The following is a 27,463-nucleotide window of genomic DNA, read 5'->3' on the forward strand; positions in this document are numbered from 1 at the left end:
TCTTAATTTGTGTTCCGAAGATGAACAAAGGTCTTACAGATGTGGAACAACATGAGGGTGAGTAATTAATGACAGAATTTTTGTTTTTGTTTTTCATGTAGTTTGTCATAATCTTTATTTTTATTATTATTTCTTTAAAACAATTAACATTGTTGCTTTAAAGAATCTTTGAAATACTTCTAATCGATCAAATCAAAGTCCTACAGAAACATGCAGAGAAAAAAACATAGGAAATGATATCATAAAGAGGACCCTCTGCAGACTCCCATGTCAAGGTCAATAATTCTTAGAATATCAGATAGTTTTAACTTTTTTAAACCTTAGTCCAGATTGTAAAATGACATTTTTACACTCTCTATATTTAAATCTTTCTTAAAAATGTTTTTTAAAACCAAAATGAATACAAAAAGTACATTTCTAATAACTAGATTTTTAAACGATTTTTTCTTTTCTTTTTTTTTTTAAAGACACTTCTATTTGTCATTGACCCGATTGTGTAGGATTCATTGCGCTCTAATTCTTCTGTGCAACCACATTCCTATTCATTGCCTGTGGGAACACCAGCAAAGGACAAAGTGCAATACTTTATTAACGTACAGCATGTGCTCACACTTGCTCTCTCTCCTCGATTGAGCCGCAACCAATTAGAGGTAGTAGCACTTATAGGCTACTGCAGTTGTTTGTCGCATGTATACGCGGGAGCTGTCCACTCTGCAGCGGTCCTGAACAGACTGTGGGAGGCTCCTGCTGTCCGTGGTGCTGAGGATTATCTATAGCCAGTACTGGCTAAAATGGCCATTGACAATCACTCCAAAAACTCATCCCATCCATCATCCATCACATATTTGCCCTTGGCTTATCACTACTCCTCAAGTCTTCATCTCCCCCCCAGCTCCTTCCATCTTCTTCACTCCTTACATCAAGTCCCTCTCATCCTTTCTCAGACACCACTTGTCAGTGAGATGTGCTATGTGGAAAGATGAGTGTGTGCAAGAGTGTGTGTGTGTGAGGCCTACAGGGTATCTATCCCTCCATTGAGAGATCAGAGCAGGTGCCAGATGCCTGGAGCTCATAAAAAAGAACATCATGCTTTTCAGCTCACCTTCAGCTCCTCGGTGCCCACACATATCCGGTTAACTTACTTACTGCCGACAACACCTGCACACTGTACCACAGGATTCTTTTCTCACACGTCACGTGGCATGAGCGCTTCTCAGGGCTGCTTTATGTCTGTTCATAATGCTGTTGGACAGAGGTCTCGAGTTCATGAACACTGCATTCTTATGCTGCAGAAAGTATAGAATAAACCAGAGCGACTTGAGGATAAATGACAATTTATCATTTGCCACAGAGTTCAGCAGACAGGGCTTAATATATGGTGCTGAAAACCTGCAAGCCACGTTTCTCTCAGACAAGATATTAAAACGTGTTAAATTATTTAACCATGCCCTCTTGACCTAAACATGCTCAGTCAGACATGACGTGCAGATATGAGATGTTTAATCAGACTTTTCATCACACACGGCTGGCTTTGGTGACTGTCGTATCAGAAACTCTTTCCATTTAAATTCACCTGTCGTCCACCGACATTCACTAATGAATATAAAAATGCGAATCCATTGAGAGGACCAGATTCAGATAGATGACGTTGAAGAGGATGACGAGATACAATGCAAATCCTTGGCACACCATTAAAAAATATACTCTCTAATTGAGCATATGCAAAGCAAGGACGTTTAGAGGAAAGAGAGATGCAGTTTTTTTTTCTGCTGTCATTAGTAATCTCTTCAGGGCAGGTAGGAGAAGTCACTGATGGGAGAACCGGCTGAGAGACAGACTGTATTAGAAGTGAGATAGTGTATCTGGCACGCTCACTGTGAAATGTAACTGTCAGCCATTAGAAAGAATCAGAGGAGAGATATTTGTGCTCATGAGATAATGAGTTTCAATCTAATTCCATTCCATACAGAAATATTCTCATATAACTGACGTTCAATTCTCCCACTGGCGGCGGAGGTATTGACATACGCATTTCCTTTGATTTCCCTTTTGTTAAAATCCACATCAATCACACCCCAAAAGGTGTAAATATTTAAAAGTTTCAAGGCGCTCATTATGAAAAGCCTGCTTTATCAGCACTATAGCACATTTCTGCTCTCTCTCTCTCTCTCTCAAACACCTCTAGTTCTCTAGTTTCCTCAGAACTCTGCTTCTGGGATTTGTCTTACATGGTCCCCTGGTTTTGCTGAAATGTCTTTATTTCAGCGTTACCTGAAGAATAACATCTTGATTCTGTATTCCCTTGGCAATGTCCTGGTGCTTTGTCTCTCTAAACACACCTCCCATAGACTGAGGGTAACAAGGGAATCAGGGGAGATGCTGATACTGTACTATCTCACCAGGTTTATCTTCCTAAAATCACTGAAGTGCTGCTCTCTGAATAAAGCTTCATAAAAATATCACTAGCAAGTCCAGAGATTTTAGAACATACTGTACAGAAATTTAGATTTTTTTTTTCAATTTCATTCTAGTTAGTTCATTCTATTAAACCTTTCTCTTAATTAAACTGAAGATTTTGAAATGTCATTTAATCCATTCATTTAATCATATAATTCACAGCATAAAAAGCAACATTTTTCCTTCTAATTCCTCATAAACACCTTATACAGTGTTGATACACCTTTTGTGTGATATAAAACCCATGCTATAGCACATAGTTTCACAATAAAAAAAACCTTTAAAAATGACTAGAAACATTATGCTACATGAGATCCTTAAAAATCCACTGAGTAATATTCCCTAAAGTAATATAGTAATAAAGTAATATTCCCTAAAATTCTGCTCAGACGTCTTAAGAAAATTCATGCCTCTTTTTACCTCCTTAACAGATATTTTTATGTATATTTTAATTATATATATATATATATATATATATATATATATATATATATATATATATAATACACTTAATTTTACAGTGCCGTAGTTACATGTTACTACATGTACTTATTATAGTAATAACAGTAAATTATGCATAATTCTAACTAATCCTAAACCAAACCCTAACCCTAACTGTAACTCTATTGTAAGTTCATGTAGTTAATTAATAATATTCGAGTAATTACAATGTAACTACGGCACTGTAAAATAAATAAAGTGTAACCATTATATATATATATATATATATATATATATATATATATATAGTTGTTTCTTTGGGTTATATAGTTTTCTTTAAATGCTTACACAATTTCTATATGGCTCTACTACTATGGCTTCTTTTCTTTACACTCTACACACAAAACCACAAAACACACACACAACATGCAAAACATCATGCATCTCTTGCAAAAGCAAACACTTCATTCTAAACTATTTTAACTGATCTAAAAATGGTGTTTAGTGTGTAAGCAATAAAAAAAAAAAAAAATGTAGATCATGAAAGAGATCATTTTAAAGGTAAAAGACTATAAAAATGCTATGGTAAAAAGCCGGTAATTGGTTTACGATATTTTCCTATACAGTGAAAAACTGTAATAGATCTAATGAGACATTTCATGTAATTTTACAGTAAAATACTGTTAAATGTACAGTTTTTTTGGAAGTGAAAATGTTTTTTTTTTTTATGACAAAGTTCTGGCAACCACAGCCAGTGTTGGGGAAAGTTACTTTTAAAAGTAAAGCATTACTATATTGTGTTACTCCCTAAAAAAGTAACTATGTGTTATTTACTTTTTATGAAAAGTAATGTGTTACATTACTTTTGTGTTAATTTTCCTCACCTAGTCTGGGCTTAATTGTTTGTTTTTTAATAAAAACAAAAAAAGTTATCTTTTTGGCAAATGTTAAGGCCCTTTCACACCAAAAGTGAAATGAATAAGCCTCAAGCTGAAGGAAATGCATATTTACACCTGTACAGTAGAGGGCGCAGCTCAAATAAACCTTTCAGCTGTGCTGCCATTCTGGATTGAAGAAGAATAGGATTCAAGAAAAGAAGTTCCACACTCTTATTTCTAAATCTAATCTAAAGTCATTTTTGCTTAGTATGGTTGAATTGGATCATTGAAGGTCAGCAGCAAAGACATTGGTTAATAAAGTGAGATTAAACACAAAGTATATTTGTGTATATTTAATATAGTTAATTATTGCAGGTTTGCGTAAAATTCTGAGATTGTTTTTTCACAGTTTTTGGTCATTTTGTGGAATACTGAATGTTTTCGTGCAAGTGAGATGAGTAAATGCATGTTCACATTTAGTCTAGAACTACAACAACCATCATGTTCACACAGCGCACACAACACCTCTGCACTTTAACTCTCACAACATGGGGACAGGAGAGCTTTCAGTCAATAAATGTAAAAAAAGTTACTTGCGTTACTTATTTGAAAAAGTAACTTAGATATTTTGTTGTGAATTGAAAAAGTAATGCATTACTAGTTACTTGAAAAAGTAATCTGATTACATAACTCAAGATACTAAAGTAATGCATTACCCCCAACACTGACCACAGCTGGCGTGTGGTAATTTTCACAGATTTTACAGGCTAAATGAACTGGCCAAAACAAAAAAGCCTGGTGCAAGTTTTGCCATCATAGGCAAATTCTGTACACAAGTGTTAACATCTCTTGGTTTAAATTTTCAGTGAGCAAGAGCTGTTTTAAATAATTAAATGTTCCAGGGAAGAATGAATGGAACAGGACGAAAGAACATTTATATTCAGATTCTGACAGGAGCATTACTTGGTGTTAAGCACCCAAACTATTTAAGAGACAGCTCTAAAACCCACTTCACAATTCCGTCTGTTTTGGGTATAGTTGTACATGGGCTTAAAAGAGAGTGAGTAACATTAAGACTTAACAGTACAGTACAAAATGTGCTTGTACTTTCTAGATCATCCAAAATCCAAACTCAGCTTTAAAAGAAAAGCAAAGAAAACTCCAGCTGGCTGAAGGTCTCAGTTCAGACAGCTTCAGGGGTCCTGGTTTGGCAGATCTACTCCCTGAAGTGAGAGGGTGTATAGAGCTGTTTCTCTTGAGTAGACAAACTCTACTCAGAGAAGCACTGTCTTTTTGTAGATACCTGTTATACAGAAGCAGCAGCCTCATGTTAGCAGGACTGCAGTGACTAGTCTTTAGTGGGAGGGATATCAGGTTCACAGCAGCCAGCAGGTGGAAGCGAGCCGGCCAGGAAGGGAGTCAGTAGGCAGGCTGAGTGGGATCTCTCCAAGGTAGTGATGGTTTCTAGCAATTTCACAACACATAGGCATGGTCTGAAGGTCTGCTTTACAAACTGATAAAGGAGCATCAAATCCCATTACAGGCAACCCAAGGTGGTAAAGCTTGAGGTATAAAGTAAATTATCTTTTTAAAGCTTGGAGCTTATACAATCTTTAGTTGATAAAACATATTATTTAGATGTAATTTGTTGATTTGTAATTTTACATTTTATTGGAATTATATATGTGACACATATTTATATTTAATATATTATATGTAATGATAAAAATAAATATAATTACATATAATAAATACACATAAAAATGAATAAAAAAACCCTAAATTCTTGTAGTTTTACTGCTGTTTGAAATTATAACCAATTAGAACCAAACAATTTCCATTTTCCATGTGTAATACTGTACATCACAGGCATTTTCATGTGCTGTTACAGGACAAATACCATTATATTTTGTGCATGCTTTACATATATATAAGATGTCTTTTAAATAAATCAGGCCACATCCAAAACACCTCCTTTTTTAATCTCAAGTTCAACTGATTTTGAAAATTATTGACATTGAGACTTTATTTTCGCACTAATTTTTGCATTTTATTCCTTTAAAAACAACTAATTGGTGATTGTCTCACAAGTCTATTGGCTGCAGCCTAGTTTATATATATATTTTTTTTTAAAACAGTAAGAGTTTTTGTTGTGGAAAACAGTGTAGCTTAAGCAATTTGTCGGTGAAAAGCAAGTGACTCCAGGTCTGTCAAGGTCTGGGGCTCAATTACAAGCTGAGGATAGAAGGGGCTTAAAAAACTAGCGAGCTACTGAGATCACAACCACAATCTGTTAGCGTGTTGAGCGAAAAAAATTGAACCCTCAGCTACTCAAGGGGGATTTATGTTGCTCTAAAAAAAGTTTCTTATAAATGTCAGTTCAACATCACCCATTGGAACGTTATATTAAGATACAAATGCCCGGCATCATTTCCCAGCTTCCAGCGACTGTTAGATCAAGGCAGGTTTTAGATGAGAGATCACATACAGCTTGAAGCTAGGAGCTCTCGCGTATCGGGAAAAATTATTACGTGCAAAGGAGGGAGAATGAGAAAGATTGAGCGAGGGACTAAGAGAAAGAGACAGAGAGAAAGTGTGTGAGAGAGAAAGAGATGAAATGGGAGAGTGATGTGAGAGAGAGAGAAAGAGAGCAAGAAAGAGGGAGGGAGGAAGAGAGAGAGAGTACCGCCCTTCAGTTGTGTTTAAATGTGAAGCGGAAAATCATCTCTGTGGCTCAGGGGAGTGAAGAGGCGATTCTAGTGTTAGTGCGGGTTTGCCGTGCTTTAGATCATAGCTCTCTCTCTCTTTCGCTCTTTGTTTGTCCTATAGTGTCCCTGATTTCAGCTTCAGGCTTCAAAGTGAGAAGAACTGAGAGTTTCTACAAGACAACAATACCTGGACCCGGGAATATCTAGAAACCTCACAATGGATGGATTGAGGACAAAGTATTGAGTTCTCCTACGGCTGTCCCTGAATGATACAGGTACAGTAGAATAAGCTTTTTTTTTATTTTATATGGTTAAAAAAAACTAATATAACATGTTTTTACCTTTATGCATGGAAAATGTTTTTTTCTCTGTGAATAAAGAGTGCACTGAAAGATCAGCATGAATAACTTGAGCTGGTCTCGCATTCAGTGATTATTATAGCCTACATAAGGATGCATGCTGTGAGACTGAATCCAGACATTTTTATAGTTTTATAGTATGACATTCAATTTCAGTGCATGATCTGAAGAAAATATGACTGCTTATTCACAACTCTTATTTATTAATATAAATAGACAATTGGAGACATGAGGTTAGAGGCAGGCTGTCAGGTAGCGAGGAAAAGAAACCGAATGGCACTTTCATCTCTAAATGTGGCCTAATAGACACACTAAGTGGCTGAAAGCAAGTCAGTCTACATGAAGATTGGAGCTGTAAGATTTCCTCAAGTTCTGTCAGACTCTCTTATGCTCACATAAAAGATAATGATTTATTTATTTTCAGATTTAATTAGAAATGTCAGGTCTGAATGCACTTCACAGCATTCACAGCACTAAGGTAGGAGTGAATAGAAGTGAGAGAAAAAGCAAGATGTTACTGACCGACCGCTCTGTCTATCTTCAGAGGAGTGTTGGGATGTCGTGGCTGGTGTGGGTGTGGGTCAGTGTGACAGTCCTGCTGATGTGTGAGGCCACTTTCTATGAGACCATCCAGCAGCACCTGGCCCCTCCTGGAACCAACATACAGATCCTCGGTGAGTCCTTCCTTCTATCCTTCTGGGGGGGCTGTTCAGGTATGAATTTCTCTCGGTGGGCTGCACCATAAATGATTAAACTAAGTTTTATTTACTACTTCAGATGAGTCACACTCAGGGGCGGATCTACCACCCTAAGAAAAACTATTGCCACCCTATCTGCCACCCTAGAAATATCCCAGTATAAAATAAAAATGTAAGCAGCGTTTCTTGAACCACTTGTACCAGAAGTGGTGCTTTGATGTGATGACATAAAGAAGACAGCGTACCGCAAAATAAGAGAGGCTGCTCACTGCAGAGCCAATGGGTGGAGCTTGACATCCAGCTCCCCCTCTCTGGAATTAATGGGTTGAGCTAGAAGGTCCAACCACACCCTAAAGGCTGATTTATACTTCTGCGTCGGACATACTCCATAGGCTATGCGTTGGTTTTCATTTATACTTCTGCGTTGTTGTCCGCGTCAACATGCAACACGCTAGTAGGCAATGTCCACGGTCATGTTGAGTATCAAGGCAAAAGCCGAAGCAGCAGCAGTTTATCATGTACGTCAGAGAAGCTTCAGCAGTGATGGCGGCAAATAGGCAATGACTTTTGTTGTAGCTTGACGCGCATGTCCCCTGAAACAGAGCAGAGCAAGTGACCGAGCGTTTTTTCATTCTTATGGAAGGTGAAAACGCTCGCTCTTCTACCGCTCACTCCTCGCCAGTTTTTTTGACCTGAGGGAGGGGTTCTAGCAGACCAATCACAGCGCTTGCGGTCTGCGCAGAATTGGTACATTTTTGGAGAAGTGCACGTCAGGCTACACCGTAGTCTACGCATGCTACACACAGTGTACATGACGCAGAAGTGTAAATCAGCCTTAAAGGTGCAATATGTAAAAAGTAGAGGCCTATTCAAAACAAAGGCGTAGCTTGATGACGCCAAGTTTGAGCGCAGAATCTTGGGAATCTTGGGTCTTCACCTCACAGCCGGTGGAAAATAATCGGGATAGGACTCGGGCAGAAATCATGTTCATGGATGCGATTATTAACGTTACTGTAGTATGAAGCAGAGCAGGACCGAGTGTTGTGGGAGCTGAACGAGGCCGCTGGAGCGATTGCGCAACACACGCCGCGAGCAGCGGAACTTTTATTATCCCGCAGTCGCCGGCGCTCCTTCCGCTTTTCCGGTCATGAGTATGAGGTAACGCAGCACTGTTTATTATATTAGATACATTTGAGTGTGTTGAAAATTATGTTATAACGTTACTCTGCGCGTTCGCTCGGTGGCTGCTGTTGCACACTGCAGTAAGATAGATCGATTTTAGAATATATTAAATGCTGGATGGCTTGTGTTGATAAATGGCATGCAATTAATTTTAAAACGTATTGCATGATGGAGAAAATGTTGTATTACATACTGTTACTAAAAATAAAGCTGCATCTGATTATGCTATGTTAGCTACTTCACAAAATAATGTTTTTCTCTGAGCCATGATAAAGCTTGGTACTCACAAAAACAAGAAAATTAGATTTAAACAATAAGACTAAACGTGTTGAGCTATATAATAATAATTAGTTTTCTGTCTATAAATATATCAAAACAGCTGTTCCCTTGTCTATTAAAACATGTAATATATTAAAGCATCTTTGGTGTTTCCATGGTTTCTACAAAATAAAACCGGAAACTGAGGATAACACGGGTATGACAGGCGACCTCCTCACACGTCCCGGAGCCTTGGTTAAAATTACAATTTTCTCAAAAAGTTGGAAACATTTGTGATATTGTTAGTACTCAAGTGAACAAAATAACGCTGGCCTAGTGGTTTTTGGATATTTTACTGCAAAATTCTTACATATTGCACCTTTATCCCTATCCCTAAACATAACTAGGTCAAGCTCCAGCCATTAGATCCACAGAGGTGGAGCTGGACTAGGTTATTTGGTTCTGCAGTGTGCACCACTTGCAAAATAATGGCAAGAAAACACATTTTTTAATAATTTGTGCTTGCAGGATGCATGCTCATGCAGCGCGGCCAGTGTAGTTAGCTTTATTAAAAAATGACTCAGTTCTCGGAAGTCAAAAACACACAGCGCAGCCCAATTCATGTACAAATTGACTGTTTTTCCATTTGTTTGTGAATCGGAAAAAGACTGCTTCTCGGCTAACTCAGAGTTCCTCTGAGAAATCTAATCCTGTTCGGATAGGATATGTCTGGGTTTCCGTATTGTTCCGTAAAAAAATGAAATCAATAGGAAGATCCTGAACATGGAACACTAATAGCAGAGTTAGTAGAATTAAGTATCTAATCTTAATTAACTAGATTGAAAAGTTTGAAAAACAAATTTATGCTTAACTTAAAGTCCAGTTTAAAAAATGTAAAATAGTTTGAAGTTAGGTCAGAACTGATGTTTGCTAAAGTGTTGCTAGGTGTTTGCTATGATTGCTATGCAGTTGCTGTGGTGTTGCTAGAGTATATGTTTGCTAGGGTGTTCTGGATGACCTTCTTAACATCCATTCAGGCATTTCCACCTAACTCCAACATTGTTTACAAAAACTGATCCAGTCTCAGTGCTTTGATCTTTCTAATGTTAGTAAATTAAATTCAAGTTTTGTTGGTCTTAAACATGCACTAAAATTTGTGAATTATACCATCCAAGTAGCTCAGAGATACTCAGAGATATTTAGAATCTGTTGATGTTTTTGATATACAGTGTCTTGATTTGGTGCCCTGGATATTGACATTTATTTTCAACTCTTTTTAAACAGTATAGATGATTACTTTGTAGTAATGCAATATTTGTGAACACAAATGTGTATGTCAAGCCATAAATACACAAAAACTATGTATGGGCGCTTACTTTGGTGTTGCCACCCCTCATAGACCTCATGCCACCCCTTTGCCACCCTTTCTAGATCCACCCCTGATCATACTTAATAATAATATAATATAATATAACATGCAAGCAATAAGGTATGAGAGGCTGTGCTGCATCACGGCTCTGTTCGTGTCGTGCATAACTTCGCCCTTCAGCCGTAACTAATTCATGATACAGCACTTGCCTCAAGTACCTTATTGCTTTTATAAAACGGTTACCACACAATACAAATGTTAAAGCCAAAAATATGTATCAATGCAACTTTCATGATGTAAACTTTCACTAAAGCCTTCCTTCCGCCGGAAAAAAATAGTCCCTGAACGTGAACAGCAACAGAAGTTACATTATTACGCCATTAGATGGTGGCAAAGACTGTCTTTATGAGTGTGTCAGTCAGCAGTGAAGACTTTTACATAGAAAAGACTAAATTGTTGTGAACACGGAACAAGACGCAACTGACAAATGCTTTGACTAGCGCTGTCAGTCATGGGAAAACCCCTTAACTGTTAAAAGGACAAGATAATACATCAGACATTTAAACAGATTTTTTATTATGAACATAGGACTGACCTGAAGGAAAATGCTAAATCTGAATGCAGGTAATAAACTCGCTCACTCAATCTTTTTCTCAGAATACTCTTCTACATAATACAGTAAGCTTCATTGAACAATATCAATTGAGAACATACAGTTTACGTTGCTAAGAGTGGTTGCTAAGGGTGTTGAGTAGTGATACACAGAACCGTTGGGTGAAGCGGTCATAGCCGTGTTTTAGCGTGAATAAAACACAGCTATTGACCAATCAGAATCAAGGACAGGAACTAACTGTTTTATAAATAATATAATATAGTATAATATAATTCCTTACATTTATATAGCGCTTTTCTGGGTACTCAAAGTGCTTTACATATGGAAGGGGGAATCTCCTCAACCACCACCAATGTGATCCACCTGGATGATGCGATGGCATCCATATTGTGCCAGAACGCCCACCACACACCAGCTTATTGAGGAGACAGAGTGATGAAGCCAATCAGTATTTAAATGAGGATGATTAGGAGGCCATGATGGACAGAGGCCAATGGGCAAATGTGGCCAGGATGCCAGGGTTACACCCCTACTTTGTTCGAAAGACATCCTGGGATTTTTAATGACCACAGAGAGTCAGGACCTCAGTTTAACATCTCATCCGAAGGACGGTGCTTTTTGACAGTATAATGTCCCCATCACTATACTGGGGCGTCAAGACCCACACAGACCACAGGGTGAGCTGGCCTCACTAACACCTCTTCCAGCAGCAACCTATTTTTCCCAGGAGGTCTCCCATCCAGATACTAACCAGGCTCAGCCCTGCTTAGCTTCAGTGGGCAATAATATATCCTTTACTTTGCCTTGGCATCCAGAAGGTTAGATTTGCTGCTGTTTACTTTCATTGGTTAATCCACCATGGTGGACAATCAAAATTAATTGCAGGTGAAGGTTTTAATTACTGGTTTGTTAGGCGGTGTATTATTAAGTGGGGCACAATAACTTTAGCAAATCCTTCGCTTAATTTAATTCCCATAACTAAGACTCAGGAAAGTAGACACACAGGGGATGGACTGCAAGCACAGTGCTTCTCAACATAGTATTGCTGCAGGACCCAGATTTGGACATTTATCAAGTGGCAACCCAACACATTACCAGGATTGTTTTGATCATTTCAAGCTCGCGGTAGCCAATAATTCACTGCGCATGAAACATTGTGGTCAGTATTTAATGAATTCTGGGTCATGTTTTTTTTAAGTTTCATAATTTTGTTCATACTTTTTGAGGAGAGCATGTCAAGCTAATGCGTAATTTGGCTAGCTTTTACCTACTGTTAATGCAAGAAATATTTGCACCAAAATACTGCAGCTTTTTGACAACAACAACAAAAGCAGCATTTTTTCATCCCTATTAAATGTTGATAAGCCTGTTATTGTGCTTTCCTAACTATGCACAATTATCTGTTAGTTGTTTTTTTTATTTCAATTTGACATTGCTTTTTTAGTTTTTTATCCCTATCAGGACATGCAAACGACCAGCTGAATTACTGCTCTCTGACCTCATGGTTAGCCAAGGGGTGTGAGAGTAGTTTTCAATATTAGTTGATAATAAATACTTGCAAATATACCTACAATGTATCCTCAACAATAGCGTATTCATAAGGGCTGGGTAAAAAAAATACTGATTTCTCGATTTTAATCGATTCTCATTTTTACGAACCAATATCGATTCTTAAATCCCAAGAATCGATTAGTCTAGTCTGTTTTCAGTTGATAAATGTGTTAAATGTAAAAAAAAAAAATGTTAAAAGATACAGTACAACTTACCGAAATCCATATCAAACTAATTGGACTAGAAATGATTATGTAATTCTAAACTTTATTTATTATAAAAAACAGAGTGTAATTTAAGTGTTTGTATATAAATAAGTTAATTTTAACCTTCAATATTATAGTAATGTATTATCCACTGACTCCCATTTGTAGTTTACAGCATTAGTTGAGAGATTTTTTTCCTCTAGAAAATTTGCCATGTACTGTATCTGATATACTACATCCAAAATAATTGATATCGAATTGAATCGAAATCGGAATTGAATTGAATCGCAAGCATGTGAATAGAAATCTAATCGAATCATGAAAATTGTGTCAATACCCAGCCCTAGTATTCATGCTGCTAACCAATATAAAAAAAAAAAATCTAAAGTCATGAGTACAAATGAAGTTTTATCTCAAATAAACCATATCTGCTCATAGGAATGAATAATAGAGTGCCCATCACAGTAAAAATCATATCCTCACTTTCACAGATCAGGTCAAGAGGATATAAGACATATTTATCAGAATGTAAATCTATTATGAAATCCTGATTATCTAATATCTCGACGGTCTGGGGTGGTTTTAAGGTTCGCCTCAATTGAAACAGAGCACGAAAGCTTCTTGTAACCTCACACCTTCAAATGAGAGGGCAAAAAGCAATTTGAGACCGTACCACTTACCTTAACTAATCTTGCTAGAGGCACTTTACTGGGATTGGATCCTGAATTGGAATTGATTTTATTGTACAGACTATAGAACAATTATAGAGGTACATGCTATTCTTGATTCAAAGCAGAACGTCTGTGGAGTTTTGCCTCAGTTGACAATAAATGCTTTGACTATTTAGATTTGACCGATTTGGCTTCAATGCCATTCAGAGCGTAAATAGAGCAATGTTAGTAAAGCTAGTCCTGATTAAATAATTGAGCTCCAGCTGAGAGTCTTATCAGAGCACAAGTGTATTTCTTTAACAATCACATGTTCATCCTAAACGGAGGGCTATATTATGGCCCACTGAGTGCTCGGGGGATTCCATTACCCCCAAATCTGAATATCAAAGCAGATAAACAAAATGCACAGATTGGGCTTTTATGAGCTTTGGTGACATTGTATAAAATTCACATTTGTAGCTGGATGGAATGAATGGACAGAGATTATGTTTAAGTGTCCATATGTTCTCTCAAAAGATAAACAATACTGAGGCATTTAGATGTTTCTTGACTGAGTATGACAAGCAGTATAGAATAATTCTTATTAAAGCCCCCATTCTGCTCAGATTTCATAATTTATGGTCATATTTTCTGTAGTACTTCATTTACAGAGGGAAGAATTTGAGATATCACTGTTTTCTAAAACCACACCTTCACAGCCATTTCCTTTTATCATTCGTCTTCTCTTTTTCCTGTATGAGAAATACAAACAACCAGCACCGACTGTAGCTCCAGCGTGCATTTGCATGTTGTAAAAATGTCAAGCTCAGCAAACATTCTCTCAAACTGTCAATCACGTAAGAAAAACTGTTTAAAGGCCAGCCAAACTGACACCATCTTCTCTGCTTTCAAACCTTGTGTGATTATGTGGACATTTTTTGATTTTATGACAACTGTGTCCTGTAACTGAAAAGCTTTTCAAGTCAGGGTGAGATTGTGGCTTTGGCGAGGGTAGGAGTGTGTGCATGTGTGTTGTATTGCAAAGAGATATTTGTTTAAGTATCGAGTGCTTTGAGGCTGGTGGATTGTCCTGAGTATCGCGGTTGACAGGTCATGAATTGTTGCGGCACCTTTGCTTTCACTAAAAACCATCATTGTGAGTAGTGACCAAGATCACGGCAGGAAATTGAGATTATGTAGGAAATGGTGTTGTTCTGAAACTGATTAATTGAGTTGCATCCATTACAAAGGTGCTTTTTTTGTTCTTGTTGAGAATTTTAAGTCTGTATTTGAATTTCAAAGGAGGTCAAGGTTTATAAGAGCATATGTTTGATTTATGCAGTATTGATTATTATGCAGTATATACTGCACATATTAATGTGCCAAGATGCTATGTCGCTTGGCAACTGCAAACAGTCTATATAGTTAGAAAATGAACTAAATTTAAGCAATAGAGCAGTTTGAGAGGATATGCAATAATGCAAAAAAAAAAAAAAAAAAAAAGTCAGTCACAGCTAAAATGTGTTGGTAGACACAATATGGATTTTAAAATCAGCTACCAAACAATACAAATATTAAGGACATTTTTTTTATTATTAAAATGTAATTTTATAAAGCAAATTCATTAGAGGAAATTAGTACATCGGATCGGAATAAACTGGTTATTGGCCAAAGTCAGAGATGCTTTAATCTATCGGTTGATACTGTATTTTTAACAATGCTTAATATTTAATCGTTCATGATTATTTCCTATATTTTCATAAAAACTTTAATTATCATTTAACACTCACTTAAAGATCATCTTTAAAAACACTAAAAATTTAATAACACTGCTAAATGTAATCTCAAAATGAAAATCCCTTTTCAGACTATACATTATGTTGCAATAAATGTACTTTTTAGCAATTAAAATGATTTTATAGAAAAAAATTATTAAAATTATTCTAGTTTTAAAACCATTTATTGGTTATTTGTTAAAATAATTATTGGTATCAGCCAGAATTTTAATATCAGTGGATCCTCACTAGCAGGGTCAGAAATCAACTTTTCCCTTTTTTTTGACATTTATATTACCTTATTAAATGTAACTGTGTTGTCTTTCATGCCAAATACTTAAATTTAACATTACTTCAATCAATCATATGGAAGCTTGTTTTCGCTACCAAATAAAAAATAAAAAAGGTAATTGCAACTTTTTATCTCAGAAGTCTTCTTTTCCTTTTTTTTTTTGCAAGTTATAAAGTCAGAATTGCGAGTTATAAATTCACATTTACGAGATATAAACTCGCAATTCTGACTTTTTTCTCGGAATTGCAAGACATAAACTCGCAATTCTGACTTCTTATAAAGTCCAATTCTGAGGGGAAAAAAAATGACTTTTTTTCAGAATTGCGAGTTTGTCTCACAATTCTGACTTTATAACTTGCAATTGTGAGAAAAGTCAGAATTGTGAGATGTAAACTCACAATTGCGAGAAAAAAATTGGAATTGTGAGATAAAAAGTCGCAATTACCTTTATTTTTTATTCAGTGGTGGAAACAAGCATGCATAGAATCAGAATACTATAGACTTATTACCAATAAAATTACTATAAAGCAGTTTCTTGTGGCTTATTGCTTTAATAAATTGAATGAAACCATTTAAAGGCTGAATACAGATGACTGTATGTCTATCTAACAATTATAAAAAATCTTCATAAAAAACATTTTAGCAAAATATCGAGGAATATTAATTTTTGTAGCTATATGCATTGAAACACCATGTCCATGCATGGGATTGCATTTGTTTTAATTTGACTATGTGATGTCTGTACATCAGCTGCTCTGTGGGCTCAAGGGTCTTGATTTACTTGCCACTGAGATGCGAATCAATGATTAAATGTATTTTAAATGTAGAGATGGGAAGTGAGGGACGGGGGAGTGAAAAGCACAGAGCGACAGACAGACGGAAAAACAGACAGAAAGAGGAACGTGTAGCGCTTCTCACAGATGTGCTGCCGGCTGTTCTTGCTCTCCGGCTCAGACAGACAGATGAGGATGGGTGATTCATGAGACCAGGTCTTTATTCAGCACTGACAGCTGCAACAGAACTAAGCAAATTGTGTTTGTCATGCATGCATAGCTGCCATGTTTTAGTGTTATGAGACTGAACTCTCCAGATGTAGAAAATAACCCATCTTTAACAAACCGAGACCTGAACCAGCCCTTTAAACTCCTTACAAACAAATACAGACACAGTTTCTCGGGCCCCTGGGAGACCATCACTAAGTCCAAGGACATGTAGGCTATTATAAAAACAACCACACCGGAATCGACCTGGGTAGATCAGAGATTTAAAGTGCAAGTGTTAATAGTAGACTGGCGGCTAACTGTATTATGTTGAAAATAACAGCAGTCTAATCTGATAACTGTGGTTCTGCTATCTCTTTACTTTAACAGCAACACAACTGTGACTTATGAGCTCCTCTATGTGGTTTTAGAGGGCAGATATCATATCAATCTTGCTGAGTTTCTGGGAAATATAGATTGTCTGTCAGATTCACTTTACTTGTTAGCTCCTTGATCAATGTGGCTCTTCCTGGACATGTGAAAATGCATGACACATGTCTATATGCATCAACATACACATATATAAGGAATCAGATGTACCTCATGCCGGATCTCCATTCATCAGAGTAAGCTGAAGCTTGAAGTGATGATCAGGTCAATGTCCTTGAAAGGACTGCACTGTTTTTACCAGCGTTAGTAATGGTTGCATGACTATTTTATGAAAAATTCAAAATGCAAAAAAAAAAAAAAAAAAAAAGACAGCATTGTTAACAGCTTCTTCTGTCAGTACAGATATCCTCACAGTTACATATCTACTAAAATCTCTGATGAAATTAATATTAAACATCGTAGTACTGCTGCTTGACTTAAAGCATTATTAATTATCGCACCATAAGTACCTTCTTATCATGAGAATGCATGTTGGGTCATAAATCTGCTTTTCTGGTAAATATATATAGCAAGAAAAGCACTGGTAATACATTGGAAATAACAAAACTGATGCAGCTACATCGATTTTAAGGAGTCTTGTGTTTGTCATTTCAAGATGAAAAACTTGATCATAAAACAGACAACTGAATTGAATAAATATAAATATTAACAAGGTTTCTTTCAGTAAAAAGCAGCATGAAGAAGATCTGCAGATGTTCAAAAACTATTTAGAGCTGTAGTGTTCAGCAATGTAAATATTTCATTATATTACAATAGATGCTTCACCAGAGCCTGATTCTTTTTAAGGGGCTCCTAAAACTGAAATGAACGTATATAATTTTGCTCAGGATGAAGGCTTTAGGACTGTGTACGCTCTTGTGCTGCCATCAGCCAATCAGTGTGATCATGACATCATTTTCCTCTCGGCTCTACAGTCATTAGTCACATGCCATTTAAGTTCAGTTAATTGGCTCAAAACAACCTGGCAGCAGAACTGAGCACCCATGAAGATGGCAGCCTCCAGGTCACGTATTTCCAGACCTGGCCCTATGCCAGTCCAGCAATTGCCACTGAGATGAATGGGAATGCTAACGGATCACGCTCTCCAGGTATCATAGAGACCTCCTCGTTTGCAAATAATTGAAAAGACAAAAAGGCCAGCCCTTACTCACGCCATTTTAACTTTGGCAACAGTTTAATGCACTCATTGCTGGAGATCAGGCAATATTTCTAATCCTTCTCAGGCTATGGAAAAGACATGCACAGATCTCTTTGAATGAAAGCATCATCTGGTTTCTACTCTGCCATTAGAGTTTCTCTGGAGGAAATTTTTCCAGGAGGGCTCAATAAAGCTCAATAACAGAGGTGACGTTGGATGCCGGTTCTCCATCTGCAGCTCTAGGCTGCCGAAGCCGCCCGAAGACTTCCCCACAAAGTGCCTCTGACAGAATCAGGGCTCGACTGCGGCACGGCATCCTGCATGTCCTTCTTTGTATTAAATATATCTCAGCGGCATAAGAGAGAAGACAGTCATCTGTGATAATTCCCCCCACACGCACCGACAGACGCAGGCCATGGATGTAGCTACATCAAAACAAACATGGAATGTGTTTTTCATCTGCTTCAAAACAAAGGTTATCTTCCCGCATGTACGCCAGCACACACTGACAGTTTAATAGCCTTATATAATGCAGCTCCCAAAGGCACATTATTTTAGCAGAGACGTTCCGTCCATCTCTCCCGCTTCCATCCAATCTTCCTGACAGTGCCAGCTCCCCTGTAGGAACAATGGGAGAGTCGTACAGCCTCAGCCCCTGGGCTGTCCTCCATCTGTTCTCTGTCACACTTCCGCTCACTCTCTCCATCTCTCTCTCTCTCTGCTCCAGACAGCGGTTCTATGAATGCCAGTCTGACCTCACAATACCTGAAGCCACCAGACACATACAACCACATATTACCTCCAAAATCTTCCCTTGCCACAGCATGGAGGAAGTCCTATATCAACTTTATTACATCAACCTTATGAGTTTTACTAGACATGTGACATCTACTGAGATACCTGAACAAAGAGATTTTTTATTTCTTTTTCTTTTATCCTAAAACACAAAACTGCTACCCATTATTGACTCTCTCATTAAGTCTTTAAACTTACAAAAAAAATTATATATTTACTACAAGTGACACTTCATACCGATCCTCAATTTTAACAATACCTATAAAAAGTAATCACCTGCTTAGAAGTGCTCATGTTTTATCATTTAACACAGACACACTGTTTGTGTTTAAATGGGTCATGAACTGCATTACTGTATTATTTTATGTTTCCTGAGGTGCAATTATGTTAGTGTGATTTTTACATGAAAAATTTTCATAAATTAGAAATAAAAGACATTTTTCCTACCCTAATTTCAGCCCTCTGATTTAAACGCTCTGTTTTAAGGGGTGTGTCTGCTGTGAGACTTCAGTGTAAATGCCCACTGTTATGATTGGCTAACATCTTTACATATGGAAATAGCTAAGTATTATATGTGGAATTCTCATGAAAACTTTTAGCACGTTTTTACTATTAGTTCTCAAGGTTCACAGACATGTTAAGTGCATGAATGCAGTGATCTCATTATTGCAACTCGATTTCTGCACAATTTAATCGCATGATATGAAAAATAACATTGAACAAACGCGATTATTGCTTAAACGCGATTCTTAGTGCGATTATGAAATCGCAAAAGCTTGTCAATGAAGTATGGCTCCAAATGCTAATCCATCTGAAAGCACTGCTAGTTTGAGTCGCTTATAATGTACATTTGAAAAAGCAACACGCATCAAACATCTTTCCAGACATGAGAAGCATTTATTAACATCTTGTCCAACAAAAGACAACATTTAATAACATGTTTTACTCCAAACTCACTTCATAACGACAGTTGAGCGTCCTTCTGTGAGATGATGTGGCTTCTTACACAGAATAAGGCAGTCGTGTGTTTTAGTCATGTTTAATCAATCAAAGCGTTTCAATCTTCTGTTTATTCAGCTACAGCGATATGACACGCGTTATCTTCTTCTGCGGCAGGGCATATTTAGAGTTTCTGTGCAAGAGCGCCCTCTGGCTTTCAGATGGAGAAGCATTTACTACTGATCACAGAACCGTACAGCTCTGATAAGCTGCGCGTAAAATAATCGCAGCCTTTGCCAAATCGTGCGTGGTTTAATCGCGATAAATCGTGCAGCCCTATTCTGCACTCTAACGAATGCTTTCATCATAACTAACAGTGCAAACACAACGTAAATAAGAAATTCATTGATTCTAACAGGAGTTTTGGCGTGAGTCCAGAAGACTCGCACCGTTTGATTGACAGTTCCAGCGATTGTAAAGGGAGTGTTCTTTGATTGCTTTCTATATAATTTAATCACAGTTTAAATAACAGATTATTTTTGTCCTACTAAGAGAAACAATGTGAAGTTGACAATGTGATTTACTGACAATAAATGATTTTGAGACAAAAACATCTGGCTGTAGGCCTACATCAATCATTACATATCAGAAATCACTGGCCACTGGTGATTTTGGTTAGAGATCTACACATAATCCATACATATCAAACGATCTGTAACAAAGCAATAGTGACAGTAAAAACTTTTTTACTAGCTTAAGTGTGTTGCGGCATTCCTGTTGGACCCAATATGGAAGGCACAGCATCGTTTCTTTAATTTCACTCTCTCTGCAAATCCAATGCAGCTACTGTTTTTCCACAACCTGCACTGAGCACTGCACAACATTTTGCACTTTTATCTGGCATGTTTATCTGTTATTTACCTACTACTACTTTTTGTGCTTGAATCAATGGGCGGGGCTACTGAACTTTAGGGTTAGTGAACATCTCCGTTTCCATTGAACTTCGAGCGTCGTAACTTTGCAGATGTTGTTTATGCTCTAACAGCAACATTACACACTAACTAAAGTTAAGGACCCCTTTAAGACAGAGTGATTGATAGAAAAAAATATCTGTCATGTCAAAGTAAACATTTCTATAAATAGATCAAAATTAACTAACAAAATAAATATTCACCCTTTTGGAAGTTATGTTTTTGTTTTTTGTCTGTTTACAGCACTGAACCACAGAAGATTTATTTTGTATTTTATGACACTGATAAACAGTATTGTTTTTCTTACTTGTTAAAGGAAGAATTTCTACAATTTGGTCAAAAATAATCTTCCAGTCAAGTAGATCCATCTCTTTCAGCACTTCCAATCTTGATTCTATGTGGATTTGGATCTGGCCACTGCAATTTCCTCTATTGTTCTTTTCACAAGACTCAGCAGGCTGCATGGAGATTATGAGTAGAGCCTTATTCAAACCACTCATAAATTCTCATTTGGTTTGAGATCTGGACTCTGACCAATCCAAGACATTGTCATTTTATGATTGGGGTAATTATCTTGCTGGAAAACAAATCTTCTCTAAAATGGCAGGTGTCTTGCAGATTTGAGTCAGTTCTATAAAATTATAACACTAAAAATCCAATATTTTAAATGCTACAAGTGAATTTAGGCATCACAACATTATAATGTACAGTGTGAAAAATTTTTGAGATTTGCTAAGTATTACATTTAACAGTAATATTAAGTTTTAGCAAATAAATATCCAATATCAACCAATACCAATAAAATAAAAAATGATTTAGATGCATATAAAAGGGATAAATACTTAAGAAAACAATTCTTTTAGTTTTTTTATTTTATTTGCACATTATTTTTTTTCATGTTATATTAAAAGAGACTTATAAAGAGTATTTTTCTATTTATCAGTTGCAACAAAGTCAAATTTAGTCCACTGTGATTTAATGTCGTGAAACAATAAAATACTATGAATACTGTTTATATGCCAATATATGTTAAATCTGTCAAGAAGAAACCCAAGAACTGACATAATTCAGTTGAAGTCTGAGCATTTGATATCTGTATGTTGTGTCGTTACAAACTTTATCTCTGTCATCTCGTTCTGGTTGAATGTGTTAATGCTCTCCAGATCTCCCATGATGCAGTAAGCGTAGAACTTAAAGTGACATATCACCGATGTTGTCATGGCTACAATATACTGAAGATATGAAGCTGCGTTCTCCGTTTGATGATTTGTGGTTTCAGGGGGGATTTGCTGGGGTAATCAAAGTCTTCACAGCACAGTAAAACACTGATCTGCTCTATCCATTAATCTCCTCTAATTGATTTCATATCTCGCAAACGGCAGAAGTTTAATAGGCTTGTTTGTGCCATCAGTTTCAAAACAAACAATTTCCAGTGTGCAAGTGAGAAATCTATATTGCAGATGAGTTCAGGCTGATGTTCAGATATTCAGCAGGGAGGAAGAGAAACTGCACTGGTGATGCATAGCCAAACATTGCCCTTATTGTTTTTTGTTGTAGTTTTAAATGAATTCTTTCTGTGAAACAAAACTTGACAGTTCTAGAATTAGAACAAATATAGACAGAGAAACAGAGTGTGGAGGACAGTGTAGTGCTGTCTCGCTTACAATTCAATTTTCATGCCATGGAAAATTTCTGCATAATTTGTGTATAAGGAAACAGCCCATCCATGTTTTGTGAATCATATTCTGGGAATAGCTGATGAGAATCAATACACGAGTCCACCATGGCCTGAAGATGTGGACAGAATATTGGTGTTGCTGCTTTGTGTAACTGGGCAGATTTGTAAAATATTGTTGTGGGATGAATTAGGAATAGAAACCTGTACAAACATAACAAAAAAATTGTTTGTGTGTGTGTGTGTGTGTGTGTGTGTATATATATATATATATATAAATTGTGTATATAATTTATACTAAACCTTTTTTTTTTTTTTTTTAAATGATGGGCAAAAAACAAGGGATTCGGAATGAATTAATGTATCAGTGGCAAATAAGGAGTTAAAAAGAAGAAATAATTTAAAAATCTAGTGCAAGTGCCAAGTTCTTAAAAATGTAATCTTTGTATTCATGTTGGTTTCATTCATTGATCAAAATCCATCTTCGACAACAACAAAAAAAGTCAAGTTAAATGTAATAAAATATGTTCCTTACATCCTGAAAATGGTTAATTGTACTCAACTCACATTGATCTTAATCATAAATTTTCAAACATATTTGATTCAAATTTTTTAAACAAACATCATTTTACCTGAACTAACTTTGCTTTTTCATAAAAAAGGTCATAATGTGTTTACTTTAAAACACTGCATATCTGGAAACAGTAACAAAACGATATTTATGCTTATTAAATTTTTAATCAACAAATTCAGCCTTTAATGGTCCTTTTTTTCTTGATTGCAATCTGGACAAAAATATCTCGTCAATTACCCATGCAACTAAATTTTGTTTTAAAAAATGTCTTCTTTTACTAGAGTGAAAACGAACCAATTCACTAAAAACAAACTGACTTTCCAATGCTACATACTAGGAGAGAGGAGAACATTTTGGCCAACCATTTCATTAGAATGTATCAGGGGCCGTATTCACAAAACATTTTATCTTACCACGAAGAGTTCTCCTTAATGGCAGTAAAAGTTCTTAGTTAAGAGTTTTCTCTTAAAACCTATTCACAAAGTTGCTGAGACCAACTTTTACTAAGGAATAGAGAGAAGTCTTAAGCTAAGAGTAAGGATGGGGTTGACCTCGTTGCTATGGATGATGTCAACACACTTACTAACTATGCACACAGTGATTGGCTGATGGGAGGAGTCTCTGTCGTCAGCGATTTAATCATAGAAATACTGTAGAATGAGGTATCATGTTGCCATATTCAAATAAAGATTTTAAAATACAAATGTTGCCATATTTAAATAAAGGTTTTAAATGTAGGCTACGTGTCACTAATTAAACTAGTATATGTTCAGCTGTCAGCCTCTTACATGTCTGCATCTCGAGAGAATGCAGAATTCAAGCAACAAATTATGTTTTATAAACAAAGTTTGGGAGGAGCTGCTCCTCAGGAGCACATTCAAACGGTCTATCTAATCAGCTCGAGAGGAGGTATATATACACAGATGAGAGCCGACACACCTATAGTTACCTCTATGGTTTTCTGCATCCCTCCGCCAGTTGTTTCCCTCACTCTCGGCTGGGAATATGGGGAGAACTCTGGGTTTGGGCTAAATTCCAAGCTCGGAGCCCTCGATCCCCTTGGACAACACGCCAAATACGCTTATATTTTTTTACTCTATTCTATCATTTGTAAGTGTGAACTCGTGAAAACAACTGCCACAGGTAATCGGACACTATTTATTTATTTATTTATTAAAGATTTATTTTTGCCATTTTATCGTAGATTCAAATCTATAAATAAAAATATTTATTGCATTTATGAAGAAAAGGTTCAGCGCCCAAGGCTCTTTTGCTATTGCCTCAATGGTGTAAAGTGTCTTTGGGTGGACTGCTTAAGTGGATTGGCAGCAACGGCCATTAGGATTGTTTGTGATTTGGTCTTAGTGACTTAGGAGTCCTCTTGACTACTCCTAACATTTCACAGATTTAGGAGCTAATTTTAGAGCTAAAATGCTTCGTGAAATACTCTTAGAGCAAATATTTAGGAGTCCTAAAACTAGGACTGACAAGGCCATTATTTTTAAGAGTTTCTCCTAAATCGGCTAGTTAGGAGCTACTTTTAGCCTTAAGATGTTTTGTGAATATGGCTCCAGACTTTCAAATGGTACATAGAGGAATATAAGTTAAATAGTACACCTAAAAATGAAAAATTGCTGTTAATTTACTCACCCTCAGGCAATCCAAGATGTAGGTGACTTTTTTCTTCAGTAGAACAGAAAAGAAGATTTTTAGCTGAAATCGTAATCCTTGGTGATTCATATTTAATGCAAGTCAATGGCTAACGTTACCGGTATGTTGAGAGTCAAAAAACATATACAGACAAAACAAAATTAATACCCATGGCTCCTAACGATACACTTAAGTCTTATGAAGCCAAACGATCGGTCTGTGCAAGAAACTGAACTTTATTTTCGACAGTTTTACCTGTAATCCACCGCCTTGGCGAACGGTCCTGAGCGCGTTCACGGCAGTCTGGAGCGTGAGTTTCCTGTCGCATTATGATGTTTACGCGGGACAACACTGTTCGTTTACAACAGAGAGAAAGGACGCGTGTGTCGCTGTTATCTCACATTCACCACTATAGAAGTTTACCCTATTGGCGTTTTACTTCTACGTAAAAAACGAAATTTGTGAAAAGGGTACATTATTTATATATACACTTCTCTTTTTCCCGTGAATACGTCATTATGCGACAGGAAGCTCACGACTGTTAACAGTCTAACGTTACAGCACTCAGGACAGTTTGATGAGGCTGTGGATTGCAGTTAATAATGTTGTAAATAATGTTCAGCTTTTTGCACAGATCACTTCATAAGACCTCAGTGTATCGTCAGGAACCACGAGGATTTATTTTGTTTTTTGTTTGTTTTTTTTTTACTCTGAGTTATGGTAGTCATTGACTTCCATTATATGAATCACCAAGGACCACGGTTTTAGCTGAAAAACTTCTTTACTGTTCTACTGAAGAAGAAATTCACCTACATCTTGGATGGCCTGAGGGTGAGTAGCCTACATTAACAGAAAAAAAAAACTTTTTTGGGTGAACTATCCCTAGTAGTTGCTACTTTCTGATCGCACAAACAGAAAAACATCTCCACATCTTCTATAGCAGCTGTCAGTTTGAGTTTGAGTCAAAAATCACTTTCTCAGTTGATGAATAATTCAGAGGGTGTATCAAGAATGTGTTTGTGTGTAATTGTTTAAACAGCAGGAGTAATTGAAAGTGTACAGGCGGTGGTTGAGAAAAATGGATTTCAGTCGCCTACAGCTTAATTAATTACAGCACACTTTGTCCTCTCGTGTCGCTCACAGCCACAAAGACCCAATAAGAGGATCCCCATGCAATAATAAACATGCCATCTCTCTGTATGTCTCTTTCATTTTCTCTTTCTCACTTCCTCTTTTGCACCCACTTTCTCTCACACAATTCCTCTTCCTACCTGCAGCTGCAGAGGTGGCAAAGCAATTTAACTGTTTTGCATGCGAAAGTTGCAGCCATCAGCCATGCAGAGAAGTAATCAATCAAAAACCGTCGTGCAGGCAGGAAAATGAAAACCACATTGAGAGGAAGCAAAATCTCTTGTGATGAATTTTAAGACGTTCAACATCACTTGTAGCGTAAAGCAGCTCAAGTTTCCAGTGGTCTGAGTGTATGGTTTGCAGTGGTATTGGGTGAGTACGATCAGTGACTACAAGCGCCACACTCTGAAAGGTAAAAATGCTTGTTCAAACACTGTGTACTGCACTTTGATGGACTGCAAAATCATAAAAAACAGTCATTGTTTATATTAGTTACAAAAATGTTATGCTATTCAACCATTTAACTAAAAAGAGTGCCTGAAAAGCTGCAATATTTAAAGGGTTAGTTCACCCAAAAATGAAAATTCTGTCTTTAATTACTCACCCTCATGTCGTTCTACACCCGTAAGACCTTTGTTCATCTTCAGAACACAATTTATGATATTTGTGATAAAATCCCATGGCTCAGTGAGGCCTGCATTGAGAGCAAGTTAACTTAGACTTTCAAATGCCCAGAAAGGTACTAAAATATATTTAAAACAGCTTGTGTGACTACAATGGTTCAACCTTAATGTTATGAAGTGATGAGAATACTTTTTGTGCACCAAAAAAACAAAATAACGACTTTATTCAACAATATCTAGCACTCGTCACTAAACTAAACACTGCTTCATGAAGCTTCGAAGCTTTACGAATCTTTTGTTTCAAATCAGTGGTTCTCTCAAACTGCCAACGTCACATGATTTCAGTAAACAAGGCTTCATTACGTCATAAGTGTTTTGAAATTTCAATGGTTCACGTGCCTTTGGCAGTTTGATACACGCTCTGAACCACTGATTCGAAACAAAAGATTCGTATTGTTGAATAAAGTCATTATTTTGTTTTTTTTGGCGCACAAAAAGTATTCTCATCGCTTCATAACATTAAGGTTGAACCACAAACTGTTTTAAATATGTTTTTAATACCTTTCCTGGGCATTTAAAAGTCTAAGTTAACTTGATCTCAATGTAGGCCTCATGAGCTATCAGATTTTATCAAAAATATCTTAATTTGTGTTCTGAAGATGAACGAAGGTCTTATGGGTGTGGAACGACATGAGGGTGAGTAATTAAAGACAGAATATTCATTTTTGGGTGAACTAACCCTTTAATACTTTGGTGAATCGTTTTTGTGAATCTTTTAATTTACGTAGAGCGCTCAAATGAATAGTTGATTAAAATGACTCAAACTTTCCAGTGCTACGTATGAGAGAGAAGAAGGTTCAGTACGAAACAATGCACTAAGATCAATCAGATTTTCGAATGTAGAGAGAAGACGTTGAAGACAAACCGATTCACTACAATGAAACAGACTTTACCATGTTAAATATGAAAGAGAAGACTGCTCAGGACAAACAGATGCACTAAAATGAATCAATCTTTCCAATGTTACATATATGAGAGAGAAGATGGTTCAGGATAGAGTTGTCAAAAGTACCGACTTCGGTACCCGGTACTGAAATGTA

General features: G+C 36.7%; 1 protein-coding gene across 3 annotated transcripts in view; it reads left to right on the plus strand.

The window, feature by feature from the left end:
* The first annotated feature begins 6,367 nt into the window (after window positions 1–6,367).
* Window positions 6,368–27,463, plus strand: part of tafa1a (TAFA chemokine like family member 1a) — a 56,916-nt gene continuing 35,820 nt past the window's right edge. Inside the window, exons 1-2 of one of the 3 annotated variants that reach the window (XM_051881132.1) lie at window positions 6,368–6,759; window positions 7,388–7,517. In XM_051881132.1, the coding sequence (XP_051737092.1) occupies window positions 6,751–6,759; window positions 7,388–7,517 (139 nt within the window). In that variant the 5' untranslated portion in view covers window positions 6,368–6,750. The remainder of the gene's footprint in view (window positions 6,760–7,387; window positions 7,518–27,463) is intronic. The other 2 variants (XM_051881131.1, XM_051881133.1) reach the window with 2 other exon arrangements.

This window comes from Ctenopharyngodon idella, chromosome 22 (assembly GCF_019924925.1).
Source record: "Ctenopharyngodon idella isolate HZGC_01 chromosome 22, HZGC01, whole genome shotgun sequence".
NCBI lineage: Eukaryota > Metazoa > Chordata > Actinopteri > Cypriniformes > Xenocyprididae > Ctenopharyngodon > Ctenopharyngodon idella.